General features: G+C 37.9%; 1 protein-coding gene across 1 annotated transcript in view; it reads right to left on the bottom strand.

Moving 5' to 3' along the window:
- The window catches only part of ABI1 (abl interactor 1), a gene marked incomplete at its 5' end in the record, with an annotated part of 138076 nt that overhangs the window by 46841 nt on the left and 63400 nt on the right, over positions 1 to 27835 (bottom strand). The window contains one exon of the mRNA XM_035029477.1: positions 26200 to 26367. Coding sequence (XP_034885368.1) covers positions 26200 to 26367 — 168 coding nt within the window. The remainder of the gene's footprint in view (positions 1 to 26199; positions 26368 to 27835) is intronic.

Genomic DNA, 27835 nt, shown 5'->3' with positions numbered 1-27835 from the left:
TAAAATCTTTTAAAAAAAAAAAAAAAGGAATTAAAAATTAGTACATAATTCATTTAAGATGCCCAGCCACATTAAACATATAAGGAGTACAAATCAGTATTACCAGAAAAAAGGCATCAAATCCAACACTTTGAAAAGATTTGAATTGTGCTCAATAGTAGCCCTTTCTGAGCCTACTCACTTCTTTTATATTCACCACAAAAGTATTTGTGGTACTGTAATTCTTCTTACAAGTAACAATCACATTTGGGGATATTTACAGAGAGGATATTTAAAGGTACAAACTGGTACTTCAGATTAAATTTAGAGGACTGATTATACATTAATGGCTCTCCCTTCTGAGACCTCCACCAAAATGAATGCCAAAAAATTAATTTATATATAATAACTAATACATAAATATTTTGCATAAGTAATTAATAAAAATATATTCAAATATATTTTCCTCCCTATAACAACAAGGGGAAATAAAAGGAGAAAAATCAATGGACAAGAACTACCAATAAATCTTTGGATATCAGAAAGCAAATGGAGTCAAGGTAACTAACTGATCAGAAGAGACAGAAGAAGGGGAGCCAGGATATCTCAGTCGGTTGGGCATCCAACTCTTGATTTTGGCTCAGGTCATGACCTCAGGTTCATGGGATCAAGCCCTGAGTCCAGCTCTGTGCTGGATGTGGAGGCTGCTTAAGATTCCCTCTGCCCCTCCCTGCTCACATGCACACGCTCTTGCTCTCTCTCTCTTAAAAACAAAAACAAAAAAGACAGAAAAAGCTAGAACCCCAAACTCCTGTAGACAGCAAGACAATTTATCCTAAAAGAAAAAAATAATAACTCTTGAGAGGCTCAGAATTTGGAAGTGACAGGTTCTACAGACTACAAAAGTGAGGAACAGAACCAAAACCACAATGAGATACCACTTGACACCCACTAGGATGGCTTAATAAAAAAATATAGAGATAAAATAGGGTTTACGAGGATGTAGAGAAACTGACACTCTCACACATTGCTGGTGAAAATGTAAAATGCTGTAACCACTTTGGAAAACAACTGGCAGCTCCTTGAATGGTTAAACACAGAGTTACCTTATGATGCCGCAATTCCACTCCTAGGTATATGACCAATATATCTGAAAACGTATCGTCCAAACAGAAACTCGTAAAGAAATATTCAGGTTCCAGCATTAACCATAACAGCCACACAGTGGAAACAAGCCAAATGTCCATTAATTGATAAATAAAATGTGATATCCACAGAATAGACTATTATTTACAATAATGTGGAATAAGTACTGATACATGCTACAACATGAGTTAATCTTGAAAACATGCTAAGTCAAAGAGGCCATCACATAGAACCACATATTACTACATGACTCCATTTATATGAAATATCCAGAATAAGCAAATCTACAGAGATAAAAAGATTACTAGTTGCTTAGGGCTGGGTAGAGAGAGGATACAGGGATTGGGAAGCGGTAGCTAAGGGGTACTGAGGGTTTCTTTTTGGAGTAATGACAGAGTTCCAAAACAGCTTGTGCTGATAGATGCATACCTTTATGAATATATCAAAAGCCACTCAACTGTACATTTTAAGTGGGTGAATTACACAGTATGTGAATTATATATATATCAATAGAACTGTTTTTAAAAGTGAGGAATGGGGAGCCTGGGTGGCTCAGTCAGCTAAGTATCTGACTTCAGCTCAGGTCATGATTTCCTTGTCCCTCTCTCTCTGCCCCTCCCCACACTGGTGTGCTCTCTAATAGATAAAGTTTAAAATAAATGAATAAATAAAAGAGAGGAACAAGCTAAAAGCGGGGTAACTGAGTCAGTGTCTGGATACTAATAGTGGACTTCCCTCCCTTCCACTCACCATGCTCTCAGAATGTCAGCATTCCCTCATGAATGCAACTCTCATGAAAAACATTAGAAAATTCTCAAAAACAGAAATATAATGGCACAAGAATAGACTTCTATATATTAAAAATCTGGTGTGCCCCTGCTTAAAGCCCAATCACCCATCAAGTGACACTCTGTCACATATAGTTTCTACTTAAAGCATTTGAGTTCCTCATTCTTAAATAGAAACAGCCAGGATCACTAGAGATTTGAGGCAATATTTCATAAATGGGAGGCAAAAACCTAAAAAAAAAAAAAAAAAAAAAGATTTTTCAGAGATCAGAGGAATACTTAAAAACAAGGATTTATATTAAATGCAAAAAAATTAAACATAATCCATTAAAAAAACATAATCCATTAATAAGCACAAATTTAACTTATGAAAAAGAACAAGAAAACTCTTAAAAATTAAAAAGGATAGTAAAAACTCAAATAAATAATAGATTCAGTGGACTTTATAGTTGAGTAAGTCTCCCAAAGAGACGGAAACTAAAAAGGAAAATAGCACTAAAATATTAACACAAAAGATCTAATATCTGAATAGAACACCTAGAAAAAACAGAATATAATGGAAAAGAAATTATTTTTTTAAAGATTTTATTTATTTATTTGACAGAGAGAGACACAGCGAGAGGGAACACAAGCTGCGGGAGTGGGAGAGGGAGAAGCAGGCTTCCCGCCAAGCAGGGAGCCCGATGTGGGGCTTGATCCCGGGACCCTGGGGATCATGACCTGAGTCGAAGACAGAGGCTTAACGACTGAGCCACCCAGGCGTCCCTGGAAAAGAAATTATTAAATAACACTGTATCCCAAAAATACAGTAGCATCTCTCCAAGTGCCAACACAATGTACAGATCTTCCTCAACTGACAACTGGGTTATATACTATTAAACCTGAAAGTTGAAAATACTGTAAACCAAAAGTGCATTTTTTTCAAACAAAAGATCTCATATATTATTACTGAACCAACCTACTAGCGCAGAAGCCTAGAAACAGGAAAAAAAATTTTTTTCCCAATGAAATATGTCTATTGCTTAGAGTAGTGAGGTTTACAGAGTGATACGGTACAAGCAAGTAACACCAAAACAGCATAAATGTGTGCCATCTCATGTGCAATTCCTTATAGACACAGCTTGGTTCTTCTCCAATGTCTCCTCTTAAAGTTGCACCTGATTTTATTACCAGTTTTCATCCAAATCCACTGGGGAATGGGACAATTCTGCTTTTGTTTCCTGGACAGGAATCACTGGATCCTAAAAGTTTTGTGAGGAGACATGGCGAGGACCAGTCAATCGTACATACCACAATGGCGGAGCAAAGCCAAAAATGTATTTAATACACCTAACCTAATGAACACCATAGCTTCACCTAGCCAACCTTAAACCTGCTCAGAACACTGACATTAGCCTACATTTGATGCAAAGCAATTTTATAACAAAGTGTTAAATATTTCATGTAATTTATTGAATACTGGACTGAAAGTAAAAAACAGAATGCCTGCATGGGTGCTTAATGGTGTTAAGTATGTCAGTTGTTCACCCTCCTGATCATGTGGCTGACAGAGCTGAAATGCTGCTGCCCAGCATCACGAAAGAATATCGTACAGCACATAATTAGCCCAGGAAATTATCAAAATTCAAAATACAGTTTCTACTGAATGCAAATCATTCTTACACTGTCATAAAAGTCAAAAAAGTCAAAAAAATCTTAAGTCAACCATCATAAATAGGGGACCTACTTTTAGAAGACTAGTATCGTTATATCCCTATGAAATTTCAAAATACCACAGCTAAAGACAAATATTCCAAAGGTTTCCAGAGAGAAAAAGACAAGTTACATACAAAGATCTAAAATCAGAGACACAGGGCACCTGGGTGGCTCAGTCAGTTGAGTATATCCAACTCCTGGTTTTGGCTCAGGTCATGATCTCATGGGTGGTGGGATAGAACCCTCCATCGGGCTCCACACTCAGCCAAGGGGTCTGCTTGAAGATTCTCTCCCTCTGCCCCTCCCCATGCTCTCTCTCTCTCTCAAATAAATAAATCTTTAAAAATAAATAAATAAAATCAGAGACACATCAGAAAGTTCAATGACGATACTGGAAACTAGAAGAAATGGTCTATTGCCTTTAAAAGTCTGAGGGAAAATAATTTTCAGTCTAAAAATAAGAGCAGTACAGCATAGTGATAAAGCAGATTTTTTTTTTAAGATTTTAGGTTTTTAAGTAATCTCTACACCCAATGTGGGGTTCAAACCTACAATCCCAAGATTAAGAGTCACACACTCCAACAACTGAGCCAGCCAGGCACCCCAGTGATAAGCAGATTCTAAAACCAGACTGCATGGTTCAAATGCCATTTAATAGCTATATGATCCTAAATAAGACACATAACTATCTGTGTATTAGTTTCTTTATCTGTAAGATGGGACTGTTGTGAGGATGAATTAATTGGTAGGTGTTCACATGTATAAAAAGCCTGATACACAGTACTCACTATGTGAGTGCTCTAGAGAGCAAGACTGGGTATAGAAAGGAGTAACATAGAACCTGACTTATTACAATTCTTTAGGTAATATCTGAATGGCTTTAACCACATTTACATATTACTGAAAAGAAGAAGAAAATTGTGAAATGAAGCTCAATGGTAACAGCTGGGTACAGAATAATATCTATATACCTTTAGCTCAGATGAGACCGAAAAACAGAAAATAATATTTTTTATTGAAAGAGAACCAACTGACCAGACAATCAAGAAGAAAGGCAGGATGTGGTGAGAGAGATTCTTGGCCTGGACAAGTAGCTGGCTAAACAGGACAGAGTGGGGTCAGATTAGAATTTAAGAAGACAGTGTGTTGATAAGAGTAAAATACAGTGCTCAAACAGATAAACTGTTTTTAATCAGACTTAAAGGATCAGCTTCTTCAATGAGGAGACTCACTGAGATTTTCTTTAGTGAAGCTAAATTAAAAGCAACTTAAATTCAAAAATAATAGGAAAAATAGAAGTGAAAGACTTTACATCTTATTAAAACTCATTAATACCGGGCACCTGGGTGGCTCAGTCGTCAAGCCTCTGCCTTCGGCTCAGGTCATGATCCCAGGGTCCTGGGATCGAGCCCCGCATTGGGCTCCCTGCTCAGCAGGAAGCCTGCTTCTCTCTCTCCCACTCCCCCTGCTTGTATTCCCTCTCTCACTGTGTCTCGCTCTGTCAAATAAATAAATAAAATCTTAAAAGAAAAAAACTCATTAATACCTTGATAATATAAAGAATGGCAACTGGGACAATACGGCAGATTAGATAACCTGAAAATTCTCCCGCTACAAACTACCTAAACATCCTTAACAGACTGTGACAGCATCTTTTAAAAATTCATAGCCCAACGCTAAAGAGAGTAAAGAAAATCCTGGAAGAGGAAGAAGGAAGGACTAAAACCCAGAGCAAAAACATGAAAGAAGCTACTCTACAGAGACATGCTAGCTTCTAAAAAAGGAGCTAGGACTTTTATGCCAAATGGGAACAAAACGTATGGCCTTAGTTTGCTGAAGGTAGGAAGGCAGAACTCACATGGCAAAGGGAACTTTCCAGCTGTTATTAAGTTAAGGGTCTTGAGACACAAAGATTATCTGAGATTTCTGAGTTGGGCTCCTGTAATCAGAAGGGTCTTTACAGGGGAAGAGGGCGGCAGGAGAGTTAATGCTGATCAGAGTGACTGCCATGTGAAATGACTCAACTGGCCATTTCTGGCTTGAAGATGGAGGAAGTGGCCACCAGCCAAGAAATGCAGGAAGTCTCTAAAAGCTGAAAAAAGGCAAGAGAACAGATTCTCCCATACAGAATGTCCAGAAGGAACACAGCCAGGCTGACATGTCAATTCTGGCCCAGTGAAACCCATTTCCGACTTCCGACCTTTGTAACTTATATAAGAGAGTAAAGTTGTGTGGTTTTAAGCCACTAAGTTTGTGGTAATTTGATACAGCAGGTACAGAAAACACACACACACACACACACAGACATACACCCACACATATGGTGGGGTGGGGGTGAGGGACAGCAGTTGTCCTAGAAAGTGTAATGTGTTCCTATGAAGTCTTTAGGTTCAAAACTTTAAACAGTCCTGTATTGATGGTATCCCTAACAAAACCAGGAATATATCTTCAATTTATCTTATCAGTAGACAGATCTCAAAGATGAGATCTTAAAATGGGCTCACAATCAAAACTTATAAAACTCATAAGGAAATAATTCACCATAACCAAGAAACAAAATACACATGCACGCATACACACAAAAAGGCCTCTGAAGAATGTTAATCCAAAGAGAATGTTAATCCAGAAAAAGAAGGAAAAAAAAAAAAAACCAACATGAATAAAAAGTACAAAATGAATGAATGCCCCAGTTAAAAGAAATATCACACTATATTTTTTAAAATCAGTTATGCTTATGGGGCACCTGGGTGGCTCAGTCGTTAAGTGTCTGCCTTCCGCTCAGGTCATGACCCCAGGGTCCTGGGATTGAGCCCCGCATGTGCTCCGCGGGAAGCCTGCCTCTCCCTCTCCCACTCCCCTTGCTTGTGTTCCCTCTCTCGCTGTCTCTCTCTCTGTCAGATAAATAAATAAAATCTTTTAAAAAAATAAAAAATAAAAAAATCAGTTATGCTTAGATGAGACAAAGCTTAAAAAAAACAGGAAAAAGCTGAAAGTAAACAAATAGAAAAGACATATTCTACATATTAAAATGTACTATATTAAGACAAAACAAACTATAATCAAAAAGGATTCCTAGAGACAGTCTTTTCTTCTGTAATAATGTATTTTATCAAAAATATTTTTAATGAATTGATATAGTGTAGGTTTTATAATTTACACTTTCCTCTTCAAAAATAACAAACCAAAAGCATTACAGAGGTTGCTTACATGCCAAGCTTGGTAAGGGGACAGTTTTAGAAAAAATGAACACGTGCAACTACACATAAAACTGCAGGTGGCTAGAAAGGAAACCAGCTAAAAAGAAAAAAAATCTAAAAATAGGCTTAGAACAGTGATTCTGACTGCCTTCATTGGATTTTCAAATTATTTCAGAGCTAAAACTGAGAGCTAAAATGTGTACAATTTGTTTTTAACCAAGAGGGTTATTTTAGAAATAAGTTCTGCCATAATTAAATACATTTATTTATGTCTTAGAAGTTCTCAAGTACCACTAGCAATTCAGAAGCCAAAGAATTTTTAAATACAATGTGATCTTTTTTTTAAGATTTTATTTATTTATTTAATTGACAGAGAGAGAGAGAGAGACAGCCAGAGAAGGAACACAAACAGGGGGAGGGTCAGAAGGAGAAGCAGGCTTCCCGCCGAGCAGGGAGCCCGATGTGGGGCTCGATCCCAGGACCCTGAGATCACGACCTGAGCTGAAGGCAGTCGCTTAACCAACTGAGCCACCCAGGCGCCCCTACAATGTGATCTTAATGACAAAATACAGCAAAACAAATTATTCCTGATTAGTTGAAATACAAATTCCTATGACAATAAGTTTTGTTGGTCTCTTACAAAATATTTTTAGGGATGTTGTTTGATGTACATGCCAGGTTCTTTGTAAGTTTCCTCTATCTTTGAAGATTACTATGGATTTACAAGCCCCAAAACTCTAAAAACTTAGAATAAGGGCGCCTGGGTGGCTCAGTTGGTTAAGCGACTGCCTTTGGCTCAGGTCATGATCCTGGAGTCCTGGGATCGAGTCCCACATCGGGCTCCTTGCTCAGCGAGGAGTCTGCTTCTCCCTCTGACCCTCCCCCCCTCATGCTCTCTCTCTCTCTCTCTCTCATTCTCTCTCTCAAATAAATAAAATCTTTAAAAATAAAATAAAATAAAAACTTAGAATAAGACTTAAAATGTAAACAAAAAAGTTTCTTGAAATAATTAAGACACAGGGCACCTGGGTGGCTCAGTCAGTTAAGTGCCCGCCTTCAGCTCAGGTCATGATCTCAGGATTCTGGGATCAAGCCCCATGTTGGGCTTCCCTGCTAAGCGGGGAGTCTGCTTTCCCCTCTCCCCCCTCTCTCGCTCTCTCTCTCAAATAAATAAATAAAATCTTTTTAAAAAATTAAGACAATGGGAGTGGTTTTTAAATAGGAAGCTACTGCATCCAAAAAGTATCTCTAATTTATCACTTGAGTCCAATCATGAGAAAATATTAAAGATCCCCATAATTGACACATTCTACAAATGAGCTGGCCCATAATTTTCAAGAGTATCAAGGCCAGGGAAAGCAAAGGAGGACTGAGGAACTATTCCAGATTGAAGAAGACTAAAGAGACATAAGTGCTTCTGAACTGGATCGTTTTCTTACAAAGCTATTGGAACTGGAAAATTTAAATGTAATTCGAGGATTAGATGGTAGCATGCATCAGTGTTAATCACCTGATTTTGATGACTGCATTGTGGTTATGCTGTAGAATATACTTCTGTCTAGAAAATACACACCGAAGTATTCAGGGGTGATAGGCCAGCATACCAGCAAGTTTTTCTCAAACAGTTCAAAACAAAAAGTTCTTTGTTCTGTACTTGCAACTTTTCTGTAAATTGAAAATTCTTCCCAATTTTTTAATTTTTAAAAAAAAATTTTTAAATAAACTCTATCCCCCAACATGGGACTCAAACTCACGACCCCAAGATCAAGAGTTTCACGCTATACCTACTGAGCCAGGCAGTGCCACCCACCCCCCACAAATGTTTTAAGTAATCTTTATTGCTCAGTCATAAAAATGAGAATAGGATTTTTTTTTTTTTTTAGTTCACTGATTCAGAGGTATTTAGTGATGAGTGTTCCATTAATTTATGAAGGAACAGAACCAAGTAATATTCCTCTAAAAAGAGGATATACTGATTTTTTTTCATCAATGAAACTTAAAAAGGGGATGACCACATACCAAACTGACAAATTCTAATGGCCCTAAATTCTCTTCATCATACTCCTCTAAAGAAATTCTATGACCTTCCAGTCTAATTTCCTTTTGTATAAATGGATACATACATGCTAGGCACTGAGAATATGGTAACGATCATCACAGACCCCTATGGAAGGCAGAAACTGAGTAACAGGACAAATAACTATATAATTCTAATGATAAATGCTACGAAGGGAAGTATAGGATGCTATAAAAATAGTTAACAGAGAACTCGAATAATGTATGTGCAGGTGGAGGCAGGACAGAAAGGGCATTAGAGAAAAACCACCCTTTAAGAGTATCTAGAGTAGGGTGCCTGGGTGGCTCAGTCGGTTGAGCGTCTGCCTTCGGCTCAGGTCATGATCTCGGGGTCCTAGGATCAAGTCCCACATCAGGCTCCCTGCTCGGCGGGGGGCCTGCTTCTCCCTCTCCCTCTGCCTGTCCCTCTGCCTACTTATTCTCTCTGTCAAATAAATAAATAAAAAATCTTAAAAAAAATAAATAAATAAAACAAATGCTGTGTGTCCTAGGCAACAAACTTTAAAAAAAAAAAAAAAGAGTATCTAAAGTAAGACCTCAAGGATGAGTGGGAGTTGGTTAGGTGAAACACGTCTGTAACAATGCATGCCAGGACACTGACATGGCAGAGAGCATTTGGTAGCCCTGGAACTTAAAAGTCCATGAAGGGCTAGTAGTAAGGGATGAGGCTGGGGAAGAAAAAAGGCAGGTGCCAAGCCTTTAAAGATCCTTAAATGCCACTACAAAGATATAAAGAATGTCATGGATTTTTCAAACCTTTTTTATTGTTCATTGCTAACTTCAAGTCACCTTATACACAGAAGCTCAATATGTAATATAAACAAAAGTAGCAATGTGTTGTCTAAAGAGGAAATAGGGTACTTCAGAACTACATGAGCTGAGCCTATTTACCTAAGTAAGGGCAAAGGCAGAAACAGGCAACTACTGAAAAGAAAACATTATCAAAATAATATATGCTGGGGGGCGCCTGGGTGGCTCAGTCGTTAAGCGTCTGCCTTCGGCTCAGGTCATGATCCCAGGGTCCTGAGATCGAGCCCTGCATCGGGCTCCCTGCTCCGCAGGAAGCCTGCTTCTCCTCTCCCACTCCCCCTGCTTGTGTTCCCTCTCTCGCTGTGTCTCTCTCTGTCAAATAAATAAATCTTTAAAAAAAAAAAAAAAAAAAAAAATATATATATATATATATATATATATGTGCTGGGTTATATTAGACAGACCTCCAATCAGAATCTGATTAAATAATCCAATTAGAATAATTCAAAAAAAGAATTTACATACAAAGGAACTAAACACAAGGAATCATGAGGGATAGGGGAACGCAACAAAAGGTACAGGAACTAGAAGCAGCAGGAGCTGTACCCCTAAATCCAAAAGGATAAGGGGCAGGAGAGATAACCAGAATTTGGAAGAGAAAGTGACTTAGAGAAGGCTACCTTGGAGGGAGTAATGATTTGTCTTCGGACACAGCCAACCCACAGGGAACAAACCAGGGAAGTAAATATTCTGAGCTTACCTTCCTTACTACTTCCTATCTTCCTTTGTTCCACACTGGCTGCACCCACTCCGAAGCCCGAAGTCACAGATGCCCATAATCCATACAGGTAAGCCTCCCAGAGCAAAGACCAAGGCGGGACGAGAGTAGATTAGGAAGATCAAACAGAAGTTATCTGTCATGTAGAACTATGCGCAGAGGTATTAGGAAAGATCAAACCTAGCCTTCTGGAACCAAAAAAAAAAAAAGGAGGGGGGGTTTCCCTGAGCAGAAACAATTAACCTGAAGTTTAATGAATGAGCAGGAGTTAGCAGAGGAAGTAGGGGAGACAGACATTCCAAGCAAAGGGACTAGCCACTATAAAGGTATATTGCTACAAGACTAAATCAATTAGGATGTCTGAAGCACAAAGTAAGAGGCAAGAAAGGAAAGGAATGAAGCTAGAGAGGAAAGGAGAGGCAAGATCATGCTTGCATCAATACCATACTAACAAACTAGGCTTTATCCTGAAGGGAGAGTTTAAGGAATTGACATGGTATCATCTGACAGAGATGGATGTGGGTTTTATTAAAAGTAACACAGATTTTTTTTTTTAATGGTAGAAGTAAACTCTCATTTCTTGGTTGAATAGCTCTTGCCTGGTCACTTCTCAAGAACTGCAAGACAGAGTAGGAGTATGGAGAAGAGTGCAAACACTACTAATACCTAATTACAAGTTCTAAGTCACTTCAGTCTTTTTTTTTCCCCCTTGGTAATTCTCCACACTTTGACTTTTTCAGTCAACAGGAAGACAAAAACATTGTTAGTGACTGCATTACATAATTTATTTAAGGGGCGCCTGGGTGGCTCAGTAGGTTAAGCGACTGACTCCTGATTTGGGCTCAAGTCATGATCTCAGGGCCATGAGATCAAGTTCCACGTTGGGCTCTGCTTGAGATGCTCTCTCTCTCTCTCTCTCCCTCTGCCCCTCCCCCGGCTCGTGCTCATTCTCTCTATATATAAATAAATAAAATTTAAAAGTAATAATAGGGACGTCTGGGTGGCTCAGATGGTTAAGCGTCTGCCTTTGGCTCAGGTTGTGATCCCAGGGTCCTAGTATCGAGCCCTGCATTGGGCTACCTGCTCAGTGGGGAGTCTGCTTCTCCCTCTGCCCACCACTCCCCCTTCTTGTGCTCTCTGTTAAATAAAATCTTAAAATAATAATAATAATAATAATAATAATAATTTATTTAAGATTCTGAACCAAAGCACTGATAATTCAAAATTTACACTAGGGTATACTTGTGTTGCTCTGAAATGGAGAACTATTATTTTTAAGATTTTATTTTTAAATAATCTCTACACCTAACATGGGGCTCAAACTTACAACCCCGAGATCAAGAGTCACATGCTCTACCAACTGAGCCAGTCAGGCACCCTGAAATGGAGAACTTTCTAAAAACAACATTGACACCTCCACCCTACTTGCAAAGGACTATACATTTTCAGAAGTGCCACAGTGATAATTCAAAGATTTGAGGATCTAATCCTTGCCAGCCCTATGGGAGACACTAGGGATACAGTGATGCACAAAATAGATAAGGTTCCTGTCATCATTATACTTACCTATAATAGGAGCATTTATAAGTAAATATACAAATAAACATAATTACAAATTTGTTATGTGCTAAAAATAAAAGCAACAGGGATGAGGTTTAAATGAAATATGCTATTAGATTTAGAACAAAGATACTGCTGCTCACTGCAAAAGTGACAGAGACAAAAAATCAAATCACAGTGGACTAAGACATACATGCTAGGAACTGTCAAGAGAAAAGATAGTATCTTGAGGGTGTATGGTAAGGAAAGCTTTTTTACAATGGGAAAAAAACAAACATGCTTGCATGTTGATTAGAAGGGGGAGTACAAGAGTAGTTGCATATAAGAGAAAAAATGGATGATAGATATGATGACTAATAATACCAACATTTTATATACAAGTGTTAAGCTAAATGCTTATGTACAATTCTTTATTTAATCTGTAAAGTCAGCACAACTGTCCCAATATGAATAATGAGAAAACTAAACTCAAAGAAGTTAGGTAATCTGAACACATTATACAGTGGCAGAATTAAGATTCAAACCCAGGTCTTTATGACTCCAAAGCACACCATACCACATGGCTTTATCACTTTTGAAATCACTTTTTTTTTTCTCAAATCACTTCTTTTAATTTTTTTAAGTAATCTCTACGCCTAATGTGGGGCTTGAACTCACAACCCCAAGATCAAAAGTCACATGCTCTACTGACTGAGCCAGCCAGGCACCCCTCAAACCACTTCTTAAGTTCCAGTTACTATGCACTGAGGAGCAGAGATGAATTAAACATGCTCTTTCAAGAGTGACAAAGGGGAGACAGACATCTATACCTGAAGTCACTGACAAAAGTAGGAACAAGTTAGATGGCATAGCACAAAGAGGCAATAAGTCTACCCGGAGCTAATCAGTAAAGACTTCAGATGGTGCTTGTTAAGCAGAAGAGAGACACGACAAAGTTAATTCCAAGTAAGACAAACAGATTATGGAAAAGCAAAGAGGCACAAATTTACATGCTATGTTTGGAACACTTCAAGAAGCTGAATACAGCAGGAATGCGTTGAGAGCTGGAAAAGACCAGATTGAAGAACCTTTTATGCCATGCTATGGGATCTAAAGTTGAAACTACAAGAAGTGAAAACCCATTTCCAGGATCTGAAACAAGATAAGGCTACTGTGAAGACTCAGAAACCAATTAGGAGGTTTGAGCTGTAGCCTGGTGAACGGCTTACAGACAACCATAAGAACTTAAGATCTGGAAGGAGACTCCCAAACTAGCTATATAGAATCAAGCTAGAAGAAGGTGGGGTTCCAAAGTCTCTTTCGGAAAAAAGGCAGTCCTTACTCTAAGTGAGAAGAAAACAGTCCCTTGTTAATTAGGACAGAACGAAAAAGTGATTGAGACCGAACTGTGTGATAAATAGGGAAGAGACTGGAGGATTGCTTCCTCAACACCACAGACAATCTGAGGCATAAGATAGGCTTAGATGATTCTTTTCTCCAAAAAGCATACTGAACAGAGTCAGGATAAGCCTGCTGTTTATCGTGAAAGCAAAGAAGAGAGTCTCCAATTTCCAAAAAACACGTCTCCCTTTTGCTTCAGGGGCTTAATCACATCAGTCAGCCATCTGACAACAGCTCAGGAAGACTGGTAACTCTTTTTCTGCTAAGCATGTTGCTCAATTCAGGAGCTGTACAGTTCTAGCACTAAGATATGAGAAGCAAAAGAACAAGAGGATACTATCTACGCTCCTAATATAACACAAGCCATTATTCAGCCTCATCAATGAAACCAAATCAAAGGGAAATGAAGTATAATTTAGAACTTCAAATTTATTTTTCCAAGCTGACCTCCAGGTACATGCCCCATTCCAAACATTCCACTGCACATCCTTGTCACCCTGAGTAAGACATCTGTGTCAGTGTCTGATGCCGTTACCTCAGACTGGAATGCATTTGCACTCCATGTCACAAAATAAATGCACAGACTACCACAGATGCCACCCAAACCATATGCCCACAGGATTTTTTACTCTATTAAAATGTTTATTAAATACTTCCATGCACTGTATTTAATAGTAGTACACATACCAACTCCTCCCAAGTGAAACTTTTTAACATTCACTAAAGGCTTGGTCAATGACAGGTTCAGTGCTCGGTTCTAGAATTTTAAAAACTGAATGTATAATACAATCTGCTACCTTTCAAAAGCTCCCCAACTACACTGAAAACATAATTCCAACAGTAAATGCAGCAACTGGTATGTGTTTAAAGTACCAGGGGAGTGCAGATAACATCAATGCATGCTATAAGACTAGTTCACTCAATTTTCATTTTACCCTTTCCACCCCATCCCAAGAGTAACTTCTTGCTCTACAGAAGCTAAAAAGCCAAAACCAACATTGTTCATTTGTTCTCACAGCTGGGCTTCTGGATGTAATTTTAGACCTGTCAATGATAACACTTTCATGGGATACAGAAATTAAAAGTGAGATGGAGATCTCTTACTACCCCTTTACATTACTCTCTATTGGCAAACAAGTTGAGATATGAGATTTTTTTCAAAGTGGTGCTCCAGTATCCATTCTCTAATTCTTTGAATGTTGAGAAGCAACTGCAGTGGAGGCGAGATTGGACTCCGAATTCCAATACCCAGTCACCAGCTGCAAGTGTCAAGAGTTAGTTGAGGCAGCAGAGAGTGGCAAAAGCTTTCTAATTCTTTATTGTAATCCACGAATCAAATTCTTAAAGTCAGTAATTACAATGGCACCATCACAGATTACAACTTCCCTAGTAGGCCAGTTCTTAGAATTCTGGCAATTTTTTTTTTTTAAGATTTTATTTATTTATTTGAGACAGAGAGAATGAGAGACAGAGAGCATGAGAGGGAGGAGGGTCAGAGGGAGAAACAGACGCCCTGCTGAGCAGGGAGCCCGATGCGAGACTCGATCCCGGGACTCCAGGACCATGACCTGAGCCGAAGGCAGTTGCTTAACCAACTGAGCCACCCAGGTGCCCCGAATTCTGGCAATTATTAATGGAGACCTAATCTTACAGGGCAAGAGACTATCAAACTGTAGGTCAGACCTTAGAACACATGAGAAAAAATACTGCAGAATGAAACTAGAATCAGTCCCTTGAAATTCCCTTTAACTATAAAAAGTTTTAAGTCCCTGAATTCAGAGCTGCTCAAATAATGAAAGTTATTTGTCCAACACTTGTAAGAGTTGAGCTCTACTGACTGCCTTTTATCTTGAGTTCTGGTCATATTTCCCATTTCTTCATAGGTCCAATAATGATAGCTATCCTGTACATGGTAACTGATACCTTGCAGAAACTCAAAATCCTGTTATAGTCCTCTGAAAAGTACTGCTAATAAACTTAGCTCGACTTGAACTCCAAACGGTCTCCTCTAAAATGGACAGCAGCTGAAACTTCTGTTTCAGTTCTTTCACCCTTGGCTAGGTTACTTGCATTTCATTCCACACATGCATAGTTCAGGGCCAGCCTATGATACTGGCAAACTTTTACTGCAAAATTGGGAGCTCTAGAATAGAAACTAAATACATAGCTTTGCCTTTATTCTCAATAGCCTAAAAATAATTAATTTTTCCAGTCCTCTAAGGTTGATGGCACAAGTCTCTTTCAATCTTCATTCAGAAGTAGATGGTGGGTTGGTGTGTATGCATGTGTTAGAAGGTGACTAGAATATGGAAAGGCTTAGGTTAGTGTGTGAATTTCATAGATCAGTAAATTAAAAAGAAGAAAAGAGACAGAATGAAAGACAAAAAAAAAAAGACAGACAAAATGGAAGAAAAAGGGAAGAAGAAAGTATTGTTACTAAGTTTATCGGCCAGTAACAACATTTTAAAAACAAAAATACTGGGGCGCCTGGGTGGCTTAGATGGTTGAGCATCTGCCTTCGGCTCAGGTCATGATCCCAAGTTCCTGTCAGGCTCGGCAGGGAGCCTGCTTCTCCCTCTCCTTCTGCCTCTCCCCCTGCTCGAGCTCTCTCTCTCTCTCTCTGTGTCTCAAATGAATAAATAAAACCTTTAAAAAAAATACTACCATCAACTATCATTTAAAATTTTTTTAAAAATCTTAGAAAACCTTACTTGAGATTCTGCCAACTTATAATATACATGAACACTAGATTTACCTTCCTTTTCTTTCTTCACAAACCAGAAACAATTGTGAGGGGTAAAAAAACAGTATTTGTCCTGGAACTACACCTAGCCATAAATAGTCTATAAATAAGACCATTCTGGGGTTGTTGTAGTGCTAAACGTAGATGCAGAAAGGAAGGAAAGGGGAATATTGAAAATTCAAAGATTTGATACCCATCTTTTCCAAATCAAAATTATTACTGCCAACCCCAATCAAATCTACCCTAAAAAGTGAAAGCCAGGAGAAGAAAACATGTTTTGAGGTTATTCACCCAAGTCTGCAGTTCTCAGAGATTCTTTTATGCATAGAAAACCTGCAAATTCTGTCATGGGGGGCAGGAAGGAGTGGGATTACCTATGGTCTACCCATATATATAAAAGAAGGCACATATATTAGAAAATCTTCTATTATATGATTAAAATAGGAAATTTCAGTTATCTAAAATGCTAAATATTCTTCTATAGAATTACCAATTTGAGAAATCTACTTCTATAAATATACTACACTTTAAGTATCAGTACATGAAAAGTAGTTTTAAGAAACATCTTATAAATTACATCTTTTGATCTAGTGTTCTAGGGCAGTAAAAACTGTTTATAAAACAAACTGACAGAGCAACCCTCCAACATGAGTTTTATATAAACTTCAATATGAACAGAATTAAATCACAGATTCAACCATGAAACAAGTACATTGTTAACTCTTGGTTCTTATTAACTTATTTTGGGCCATAAACCCTCAAATTTGATAGCTATTATATAATAAAGAATTTGACTGGCCTTTGTCCCTGTTCCTGGGAGGGAGTTTATAATCCTTGGAATTTCCCCAATGATAGGGGTATCTTTGTTTATGCTAACAAGATGGCTCAGGATGGGGGCTGGTCACCAGAAAGACCAACCATGTGACTAGTGCTGAGGCTCTGAGTCAGCCCAGCTTCGCTTCTGAGTAGGGAAGGAGGGTCGGGGATGGAGTTCAGTCACATGGCCAATGATTCAATCAATCATGCCTACATGTGAAACAAACTCTGGACACCAAAGCTCAGTAGAGCTACCTGGTTGATGAACAACACACTGATGTGCCGGGAGGGTGATGTGCCCTGATTCCCCAGGAGGAGAGTACAGAAGCTCTACGGTTTTCCCCTGCGTCTCTTCATTTGGCTGGTCCCAATGTGTCTGCTTTAAAATAAAACTGTAGTACCATAAGAATAGTATCTTCCTGAATTCTGAGTCATTCTAATAAATTATCACACCTCAGGGGGGTTGTAAGACACCCCCCACCACCCCCTACCCCACTCAAGATCTGTGACCAGTTGGTCAAAAGTGTGGGTAGAATGGGGATCCAACTTGCCACTGGCATCCGAAATGGGAGCAGTCATTGACTCTGGGCGGTTAATGTCAGAACAGCACTGCAATATACCAAGTGATGCCAGAATACTAAACCTCTAAAGGAGCTTCCTCCATCATTTCTTATACAAGCTAACTTCTCTACATTGAGATATAGAAGGAATGAAGCCATAAAACTTGTAGAATTTGTATCATCATGCAATCCACATCATGCAAGCCCCATTCCTTACGATTTCTGGCTCAGCAAATCAACCTCCAGAAAAATTATCTTAAAAAATAAAAAGTTATTATAAGTAGTTGGAGAAAGTGGTATCAAATCCCACAAAACTTTTTAAATTTTTTTGAAACAGAAGTTTGTATAACACTACATGAAGGATCAGCAAACTTTTTCTCAAAAGAGCCAGAGTGTAAATATTTTAGGCTTTACAGGCCATATGGTGTCTGTCATAACTACTCAACCATGTTACTGCTGAAATGAAAACAGCCATAGCAACATGTAAACAAAAAAATGCTATGTTCCAATAAAACTTTATTTTTCAAAAATGAGAGGAGGACTGAATTTAGCCCACATGGATCACCATTTACTGATCCCTGCACTAAATTATTCAAATAAACATTCAAATTCATAGAAGTCATCTGATGGCATGAAGCTCTAGTGTCATACCAACAATTAACAGTCTTGAGAGACAAGGTTAATATATTTTCTTTTTTTTTTTTTTTAAAGATTTTATTTATTTATTTGAGACAGAGAGAAGGAGAGAGACAGAGAGCACATGAGAGGGGGGAGGGTCAGAGGGAGAAGCAGGCTCCCTGCCGAGCAGGGAGCCCGATGCGGGACTCGATCCAGGGACTCCAGGATCATGACCTGAGCCGAAGGCAGTCGCTTAACCAACTGAGCCACCCAGGCACCCGGTTAATATATTTTCTTAGGAAAAAAACAAACCTGAATTTATAGTAAAATACATACACACACATATTAATGATACAAGTTATATGTTACAAATTGAATGATATTACAAATCATGATACAAATACATATATATATATATATATATATATGGAATATAATGGGAAGTAGAGGACCAAAGGTATACCAGAAATCTTTGTTATACTTTAGAGTAGTTTTATTTAACTTCAAATTTTTCATATAATGTCTAAAACATACTAAATCCAAAAATTCCTTCAACTCACATGGAAGCACATATTAAGTACCAGGCACTGTGCTAGGTGCTATAAGAGTCCCTGGCAGAATAACTAATTTTGAAACAAATGTTTATCCACACAGTAATTAAAAGAATTTTATTTTACATAACAGTAAGACAAAGTCTAGTGCCAAGACAAGGTTCAGTCCCTCAACTCCTACAGATAAACATTTATATGTTCTGCGCCATGTTACTATAGCTTGTTCCTCTATAAATCTATCTTGTTAATAACTATTATTAAAGGAAGAATGCCTCGTTAATTTCAATTAATACAAGGTGTCCTCCCTCCGAAAAGGAGGTGAAGAAATTTGCCCTAAAACATCTGATTGTTGCATCTTAATATGTACAAGAAAAATGGAAGAAAGTTAGCAACTGGTTAGATTGTATACCAGTCTTAAAATAACAAAGGTGAAGATAAAAAATACTATTTCGTAACAGAACTTTGGCAGGAAGCTTGAGGAATTTCTCATGTTTTCCTCATGATTTTAAGATACACAATTTTTTTTTAATGTTTTATTTATTTATTCATGAGAGAGAGAGAGAGGCAGAGGCAGAGGCAGGTTCCCCGCCTAGCAGAGAGCCTGATGCAGGACTCGATCCCAGGACCCTGGTATCATGACCTGAGCCGAAGGCAGATGCTTAATGACTGAGCCACCCAGGCGCCCCTAAGATACACAATTTTAATCCATATCACGAAGATGACAAGTACCAATCTACCAAAGATTTACACAAATATAAAGTCATACCACACTTAGAACTGATTTGTTGTATCACGTGTATTAGTTTTCTAATGCTGCTGTAACAAACTACTACAAACTTAGTGGCTTAAAACAACAGAAATTTATTTTTTTTAAGGTTTTATTTATTTATTTGACAGGGAGAGAGGGAACATAAGCAGGGGGAGTGGGAGAGGGAGAAGCAGGCTTCCCACGGAGCAGGGAGCCCGATGCGGGGCTCGATCCCAGGACGCTGGAATCATGACCTGAACCGAAGGCAGACACTTAACGACTGAGCCACCCAGGAGCCCCAACAACAGAAATTTATTCGATTACAGTTCTAGAGGCCAGAAATCCAAACTGAATTTTATAGAACTAAATCAAAGTGTCAAAAGGGCCACCACGCTCCCCTGGAATGTCTCAAGGGAGAACATTTTTCCTTGCTTCTTCCAGCTTCTGGCATTCCTGGGCTTGTCACCATATCATTCTAATAATCTCTGTTCTTATATAACCATTTTGATTTCTGCTCCTCTGTGTCAAATTATCTCCTGTCCTTTTTTTTTTTTTTTTTTTAAAGAGAGAGGGTGGGCCCAAGCGTGGTGGGGATGGGAGGGCGGTGTCAGGGGGAGAGGGAGAAAGAGAATCCCAAGTGCAGAGCTCAATGGAAGCTTGATCTCATGAGCGAGATCATGACCCAAGCTGAAATCAAGATTCAGGCGCCCAACCAACTGAGCCACGCAGGCACCCCTCTCCCTCCCTAAGGACATTTGTGATTACATTTATAGCATACCTGGCTAATCCAGGATAATCTCCCCAGCTCAAGATCTTTAATTTACATCCTCAAAGTCCTCTCTGTCATATAAAGTAATGTATTTCCAGGGATTAAGACCTGGATACCTTTGGGGACCATTACTCAGCCTAGTACCATGTGGTTCATCTTAGAAATGTCAGATGCATATATAAATCTATTAGAATTCTAAATAGGGCAGTTAATATAATTTTTCATGGTAAATCAGCCAATCAAATGAGTATTACTGAATGCTCCCAGCCACTGGGTGTTAACTCAACATATCATGCTTTCTCATTTATTTTTTATTTATTTTTTACTTTTACTTTCATGCCTTCTCATTTTAAATGACACTCAACAATCTGCATTGTATCTTTCCACCTATTAGTTCAAGTTCTGATGAACAGTTTATAATTCATTATAGCTAACAAAAAGTATAGAGGTGATAGTGCTAAAGATGACACACCAGTACTGGATGAGTTTGCTAGAGCTATATACTGTAAGTGTGTGGCATTAAGTTTTTGATTGGTGAGGCATCCATTCCAAACACATCCATCTCAAATAAACATATTACTAGCTATACTGCATAGCTACTAGCAAAACAACTAGGTAAGAAACCAGGTTACCCCTATCCATGAAGTTCTCCTTTAAGAAAGCTTTCAGTAAGCTTTCAGTAACCTAGGTAACTAACTGTTTGAGTGACTCCACTTTTTCCTTCTGCACCCTAATTCCCACTTTTACACTTTAAATTCACCAACAGACTGAACCCACAAAACCCTAGCACACCCCACCCTCAGACCCTACACCAGGCTCATGCTCCCTCCCTCTCTCTCTACCTGCAACCTTGATGTATAGCCCTTATGTGGCCCTGCAGAGTGCCATTTACTCTTCAAGACCTATAAATAATAAATCTTGTTTTTTAAAGTTCCCTATTGGTTTTAGGAGGTGGTCTTGAATCATTAAGAACCATGAGAGCTAGTGAAGCCAAAACAATGGGCCCCAATGGCAGTAGGGGGAAAGTCTGTGGGGCTTGCTATGAGCAAATACAGGCCTGGGTAAGAGACTAAGGCATTCTTGGCCAAGACCATCACAACAGGCTGCCATAACAAAGTTCTACAGACTGGAAGGTTTAAACAACAGAAATTACTTTTCTCATGATTCTGGAGGCTAGAAATCTAAGATCAACATGTCAGCAGGGTTCTAAGAGACTCTGTCCTTGGCTTGTAAAAGGCCCTCTTCTCTCTGTGTCTTCACATTGGTCTTTCTTCTGTGTCTATGTCCTAATCTTCTCCTCTTATAAGGACACCAATCAGGGGCGTCTGGGTGGCTCAGTCGGTTGAGCGTTCAACTCCTGGTTTCTGCTCAGGTTGTGATCTCATGGTCTCGGGAACAAGCCCCGCGTTGGGCTCCCCACTCAGCGCAGTCTGCTTCGGATTCTCTCTCCCTCTACCCCTCTCCCCACTCACTCACACTCTCAAATAAATACGTAAAATCATAAAAATAAATAAATAAATAAATAAAGACACCAATCATAGCGGATAAGGGCCCATCCAGTGACCCCATTCTAACTTAATTACCTCTTTAAAAACCCTATCTCCAATTTATTATAAATTGTTTTATAACCCAGAATATAGTCTCTCTTGGTAAATGTTTTGTCTGCACTTGAGAAGAATGTATATTTTGTTGCAGTTGGATGGAATGTTCTGTAAATCTCATCAGGTCAAGTTGACTGATAATATTGTTCAATAATTACCTCTTTAAAAACCCTATCTAGGGCACCTGGGTGGCTCAGTTGGTTAGGCAACTGCCTTCGGCTCAGGTCATGATCCTGGAGTCCCAGGATCGAGTCCCGCATCGGGCTCCCTGCTCGGCAGGGAGTCTGCTTTGCCCTCTGACCCTATCCCCTCTCATGTGTTCTCTCTCATTCTCTCTCTCTCAAATAAATAAATAAAATCTTTTTAAAAAAAATTAAATAAATAAAAACCCTATCTAGTACCTCACATTCTGAGGTACTAGAAATTAGGACTTCAACATATGAATTCTGGGGGAACACAATTCAGCTGATAACAAGTGCCAAAGAAGAGAAGCATGCTTAATCTTAAAACTCATGAAATGTCTTTAAGAAACTGGTTGAGGAAATCTAAAATAAATACCAACAGACCATTAGGGATCAACAGAAGTCCTATGATATCATGGATAAGTTCACCAAAAATAACACTGAAGTCAGTAAGGGATAGACAAAGAACTGTACAACAAAGAGCCAGAAAAAACTATAGGTGGAGTTATATTACAAATTTGGGAGATTTTTTCCTAAATGGAAGTGTGATGACCAGTATATGACACTGAGAATACATATCACAGACTAAACCGTAATAACCCCATAATGCAGTGGTTCTCCAACTATAGTCCAAGACTCCCAGGGTCCCCAACATCCTGCCTTTTCTAACTATGTATCTGTATGAAGCCAGACTTTCTTCATATATTTCAACCAAAACAACAAATCACAACAGATTAAATGCAAAAACAGGTATGAGAATCCAGTTACCTTCTATTAAACATTAAAAAGATTTGCAGAAATGTAAAACAATGCCACTCTTCTCACACATTTTTTTGTTTTGGGTAAGAGTTATTTTTCATTAAAATGTTATTTGTATTAACATGTAATGGGTGTGTTTATTGTTAGATAAGTTAAATACTTTAAGATTCATCAGTTTTAATTTCTGATACGATAAATACTGAAAGATCTACCCATATAAACCAAAACCCTTGCATTCTCAATAATTTAAGATGCTAAGTGCGCCTGAGAACAGAAAGTGTGAGAACTCAGAGCACTGACACAGTTAGCACCTCTACTGCAGGAACTCATTCCATCTCCCCAGTGCCTGGACAAACTACATCTGCCTAGCTAGTCAAACCTAGGTTTACCAATGATTAAAAAAAAAGTCTTTTCATAATGATAAATCCACCAACTGTATATTACAAACCTAAGCATTTACAGTATTATGTTAATAACACAGCTCCAAAATACATTAAAAATGATAAAAATTCAAAGAGAAATAAAATATGTAAAAAACTAGAGTCAGAGATTACAACATACCTTCCTCAACAATTAATAAAAACAAGAAGACAGAAAATCAGCATGGATATAGAAGAATTGAACAATATTATCAACCAACTTGACCTGATGAGATTTACAGAACATTCCATCCAACTGCTACAAGATATACATTCTTCTCAAGTGCATACAAAACATTTACCAAGAGAGATTATATTCTGGGTTATAAAACAATTTATAATAAATTTGAAAGAAGTCGTATTATTTTCTTACTACTACAGAATTAAATTAGAAATCAATAGCAGAGAGATCCTTTGAAAATCTTGAAATATTTCCAAATAACCACTGGGCCAGAGAAGAAACCAAAAAGGAGAATTAGAAATTATTTCAAGTTGAATGAAAATGAAAGTACAACTTATCTAAATTTGAGATACAGATAACACACTATTTCAAGGGAAATTTATAGACCTAAAACACCTATGTAAGAAAAGATAAAGGCTCTCAAAGACCTCAGCTTTTACTTTAAGGAAGTATAAAATAAGACTAAATTAATTCCAAGGAAAGGGAAAGGAGAAGAAATAACTACAAGATAAAAGTCAACACAACAGAAAACAGAAAAACAGTACAGAGAATTAATGAAACCAAAAGCTGAGGTCTTTTTTAGAAGATCAATAAAACTGATAAACTAGCCATACTAATCAGTTTTAAAAGAGAAAAGACACCAATTAAGTATATCAAGAATGAGACATGTGACATCACTACAGATTCTACAAATATTAAAAGAATAAGGGAATTTTATTAATACCCTTATGCAAATAAATATAACAACATAGGTGAAATGGCCAAATTCTTGGAAAAATACAAAGCTTACTCAAGAAGAAACAGATAAAGAGAACAGCCCTGAATCTACTAAAGACATTAAATATATAGTTAAAACCTCCTTGCCAAGAAAAATTCCAGGCCCAGATGGCTTCACTGGTTAATTCTACCAAACATTTAAAAGGTAGCAAGCAAGTATCAATTCAACAGACACTTTTCCATAGAAGTGAAGAGGAGGGAATACTGTCCAACATATTTGTAAAGCCAGCATTATAGTGACACCAAAACCAGACAAGGACATTACAGTAACTCTCAGGAGCACAGAAGCAAAAGTTCTTAACAAAATTTTAGCAAATGAAGTCTAACAATCTATGAAATGGAGAATACATCACAGTCACATGGAGTTTATCCCAGGAAGGCAAGGCTAGTTTAACATTTAAAAAAAAAAAAAATCATTTCAACAGACACAGAAAAAGCATTTGGCAAAATCCATCATCCACTCCTGGTAAGAACTCTCAGCAAACTGCACCTTTAGAAGGCAACTATATCAATTTCATAAAGCATATTTCTGAAAAACCTATAATACACATAATAACTAAATGCTTTCTTACTAAAATAAAAAGACAACAATGTCCACTTTCACTACTCCTATTCAACATTTTCTTGAAGCATCAAACTACCGCAGTAAGGCAAAGGGGAAAAAAAAGGAAAAGAAAGAAAAGAAAAGGAGGAAGGATGGGAGGGGGGAGGGGAGAGGGGAGGGAGGAGAGGAGGAGAGGAGAAGGAGAGGAGAGGAAAGTGAAGAAATAAAGCTAAAACTGTATTTATATAATCTGTGTAGAAGATCCAATGAGATCTGTACAATAGCTACTGTAACTATTAAGTGACTTTAACAAAGATACAAAATAAGTATACAAATATCAACTGTATTTCTGTACATACAAGCAAAAAATGAACAACCAATCTAAGGTTATAAAAAATACCATTTACAAAGCATAAAAATAAGATATACTTTGGAATAAATCTGACAAAAGATGAGCAAGCCTTAAAATACTAAAACCTACAGAGCCACATGAAAAGATGCTCAACATCATTAATAATCACCAAGGAAACGGAAACTAAATTCCAAGTATCAGAACGGCTAAAACACTTAACTGAATAACTAAAACTAAAAAGACTGACCATATCAAGTGCTGGTAGGGATGTGAGGCAACTTAAACTTTCATACAGTGCTGGTAGGAAGAGGAAATGGTATAATCATTTTGGAAAATAATTCAGGTATAAATTTGGTTATAAAGGTAAAGAGACATCGACCATATAAACTATCTACCATTCCACTCAAGAGTATTTAATTTACCCAAGAGAAATAAAAACATATGGCCATATAAAGACTTGTACACAAATGTTCATAGGAGCTTTATTTGTAATAGGCAAAACCCAAAAACAATCCAGATGGTCATCAATATGTGAATGGATAAACAAAATATGAAACAATGGAGTAGTACTCAGCAATAAAAAAGGAGTAAAATTTTTTACACACAACATGGATGAATCTCAAAATAATTATGCTGAAAGAAGTCAAAAAAACACTACGTATCATTTAATTATATTATTTAATTATATTTTATATAATTCTATTTGTATAAAATTCTAGAAAATACAAACTAATCCATAGTGACAGAAAGTCTGAGAACAGGGGATAGAAAGGTAGGATAACAAAGAAGAATGAAAAAATTAGAGGGTGGAGGGTGTTCATTATCTTGAATGTGTTGATGGTCTCCAGGGTAGTATGTGTATCAAAATTTATAAAATTGTATGCTTTAATTATGTGCAATTTATTTTACCTCAAAAAAAGGCTTTAACAGTAGGATAACTTGTAATGGTTATACAACAATATGAATATACTTAATGCCAATGAACTATACACTAAAAAATGGTTAAAATGGTAAATTTTATGTTATGTGTATTTTACCACAAAAAATAAAAATAAAAAAAAAAAGAAGAAGAAGAGTAGGTATACTGAACTCAAAGCTGAACCTAAAATAACTACACTCATTAAGGTGAGTAAAGAATCTATATTTCCAGGCAATCTACTTCTTTGACTATGCAGCTTCTATTCTGCCAGCTGATTAAATGTGAATGTAAAGCCTTTCACAAACTGTTACCTGTGAGATATGATTGATAGAAGACTCCATTCTCCGAAGCTGAGAGGCTTGGATATCCAGCAATTGGAGTACATTGTTGGCCAATGCATTTATTTGATAAGCAACACTAGCTAGGGATTGGGTTGTGTAGGCTTTGGTCTCTTCTAAAGCTTTTCTCTTGTCTGCAGCCTGAAAATAAGAACAAAACAAAAAAACCCCAATACTTACTTAGGTTAATATTCATTAAACATATATTCTATAGAAAGGCAAAGTTATAATTATATTTTTTAATGGAAAGACCCAATTGAGTCGAAAAACTTATCACATAAGTCTGATGATAGTCTCAGGACCCTGGTGAGGCCATGGCAGAAATCCTATCGGCTAGGTGGGACCCACTGTTGAGTAGCCAATCCACTGAGGTCCACCAAAGGAGCTACCAAGTGACTGTCATCACAGGCATACATTACAGTTGGTTCTGAGTCACCTAAAGACCCTCAAACCACCAATTTATCACATTACATCTTTAGGACCTTATGCCAGCCCCAAGCTCCCAACCCACTGTTGAGAGTATAGGAAACGACTCTGTAATACTGCTGCCTCAGCATCCACTTTGTGTGGCTAAGTGTCCTGCAGGGGTCTTCAACTGACACTACCTCCTCCCACCGTAAGTGCATGCCCTGGATAACAGCCCTCAGGGTCACAAATAAATGTAAGTTCCAGATATGATTCCCCAAAACCCCACTGTGATAAACAATCTCTCCTGTCTCCCAGCTCCTTCCCCTTCTGTGCCCCTTAGATAAGGCCATCTAGGAGCTTATCAAAACCCTACTGTTTTTGATTTGAACTGACCAATCCAGAATTAGCCTGGGAACCCCTGAGCACTGCACCTGAGGACCCTAATAAAGGCATGTACCCAAGTCCTGCTGCTCACTTCCTGCCTACATACTGCACTGAACTCTCCCTGTGTCCCCTGGAGACATCATACTGTGTACCCCCAGGACCCATGAGTAATAAACTTCTCTATTCCACTTTCCCTTGCAGTCTTTTGTTGAACCTTGGCTCACCATCCAGAGGCTCTACTTAACAAATGTTAACAAAAAATCCCAACACCCACCAACAATCATAGAGATTAAATCCATCCATCTTATATTCCTGTTTACATTAATCAACATCAGAATTCCAACTTCCCTGTTATCCATTATAACCATCTTTCATCTCCACAAAAACTACTGTGAATCTTATAAACCAAACCTTTACCCACCTGTTCTTCCCAAAGTGCTGTACATAACTCAGAGTCAGGTGGTGAGAAAAGTTAAGAAGCAAAGTTCATAGCAAAGCTCAGGACAAAGTTCAAAGACAAGTAATCAACTCTGTGTAGGGGGATGGGGGCAACAACGTAGATCACAAATAAAGGGTAAATATCATTAATATCTAATCTAAAAATGAAAAACACCAAGAATCAATAAAAAAAATAGAGGTCTAACAGTTCACAAAAAAGGCAATACAACCATTTTTAAACATTTGAAAAGACATTCAACCTCATTCACTATAAAAAAAAAAACGCAGGGGCACCTGGGTGGCTCAGTCGGTTAAGTGTCTGCCTTCAGCTCAGGTCATGATCCCAGGGTCCTGAGATCGAGCCCTGCATCGGGCTCCC

This window comes from Mirounga leonina, unplaced genomic scaffold (assembly GCF_011800145.1).
Source record: "Mirounga leonina isolate KUSES-001 unplaced genomic scaffold, KU_Mleo_1.0 Mir_242, whole genome shotgun sequence".
Lineage (NCBI taxonomy): Eukaryota > Metazoa > Chordata > Mammalia > Carnivora > Phocidae > Mirounga > Mirounga leonina.
This window is presented reverse-complemented; position numbering and strand designations above follow the sequence as displayed.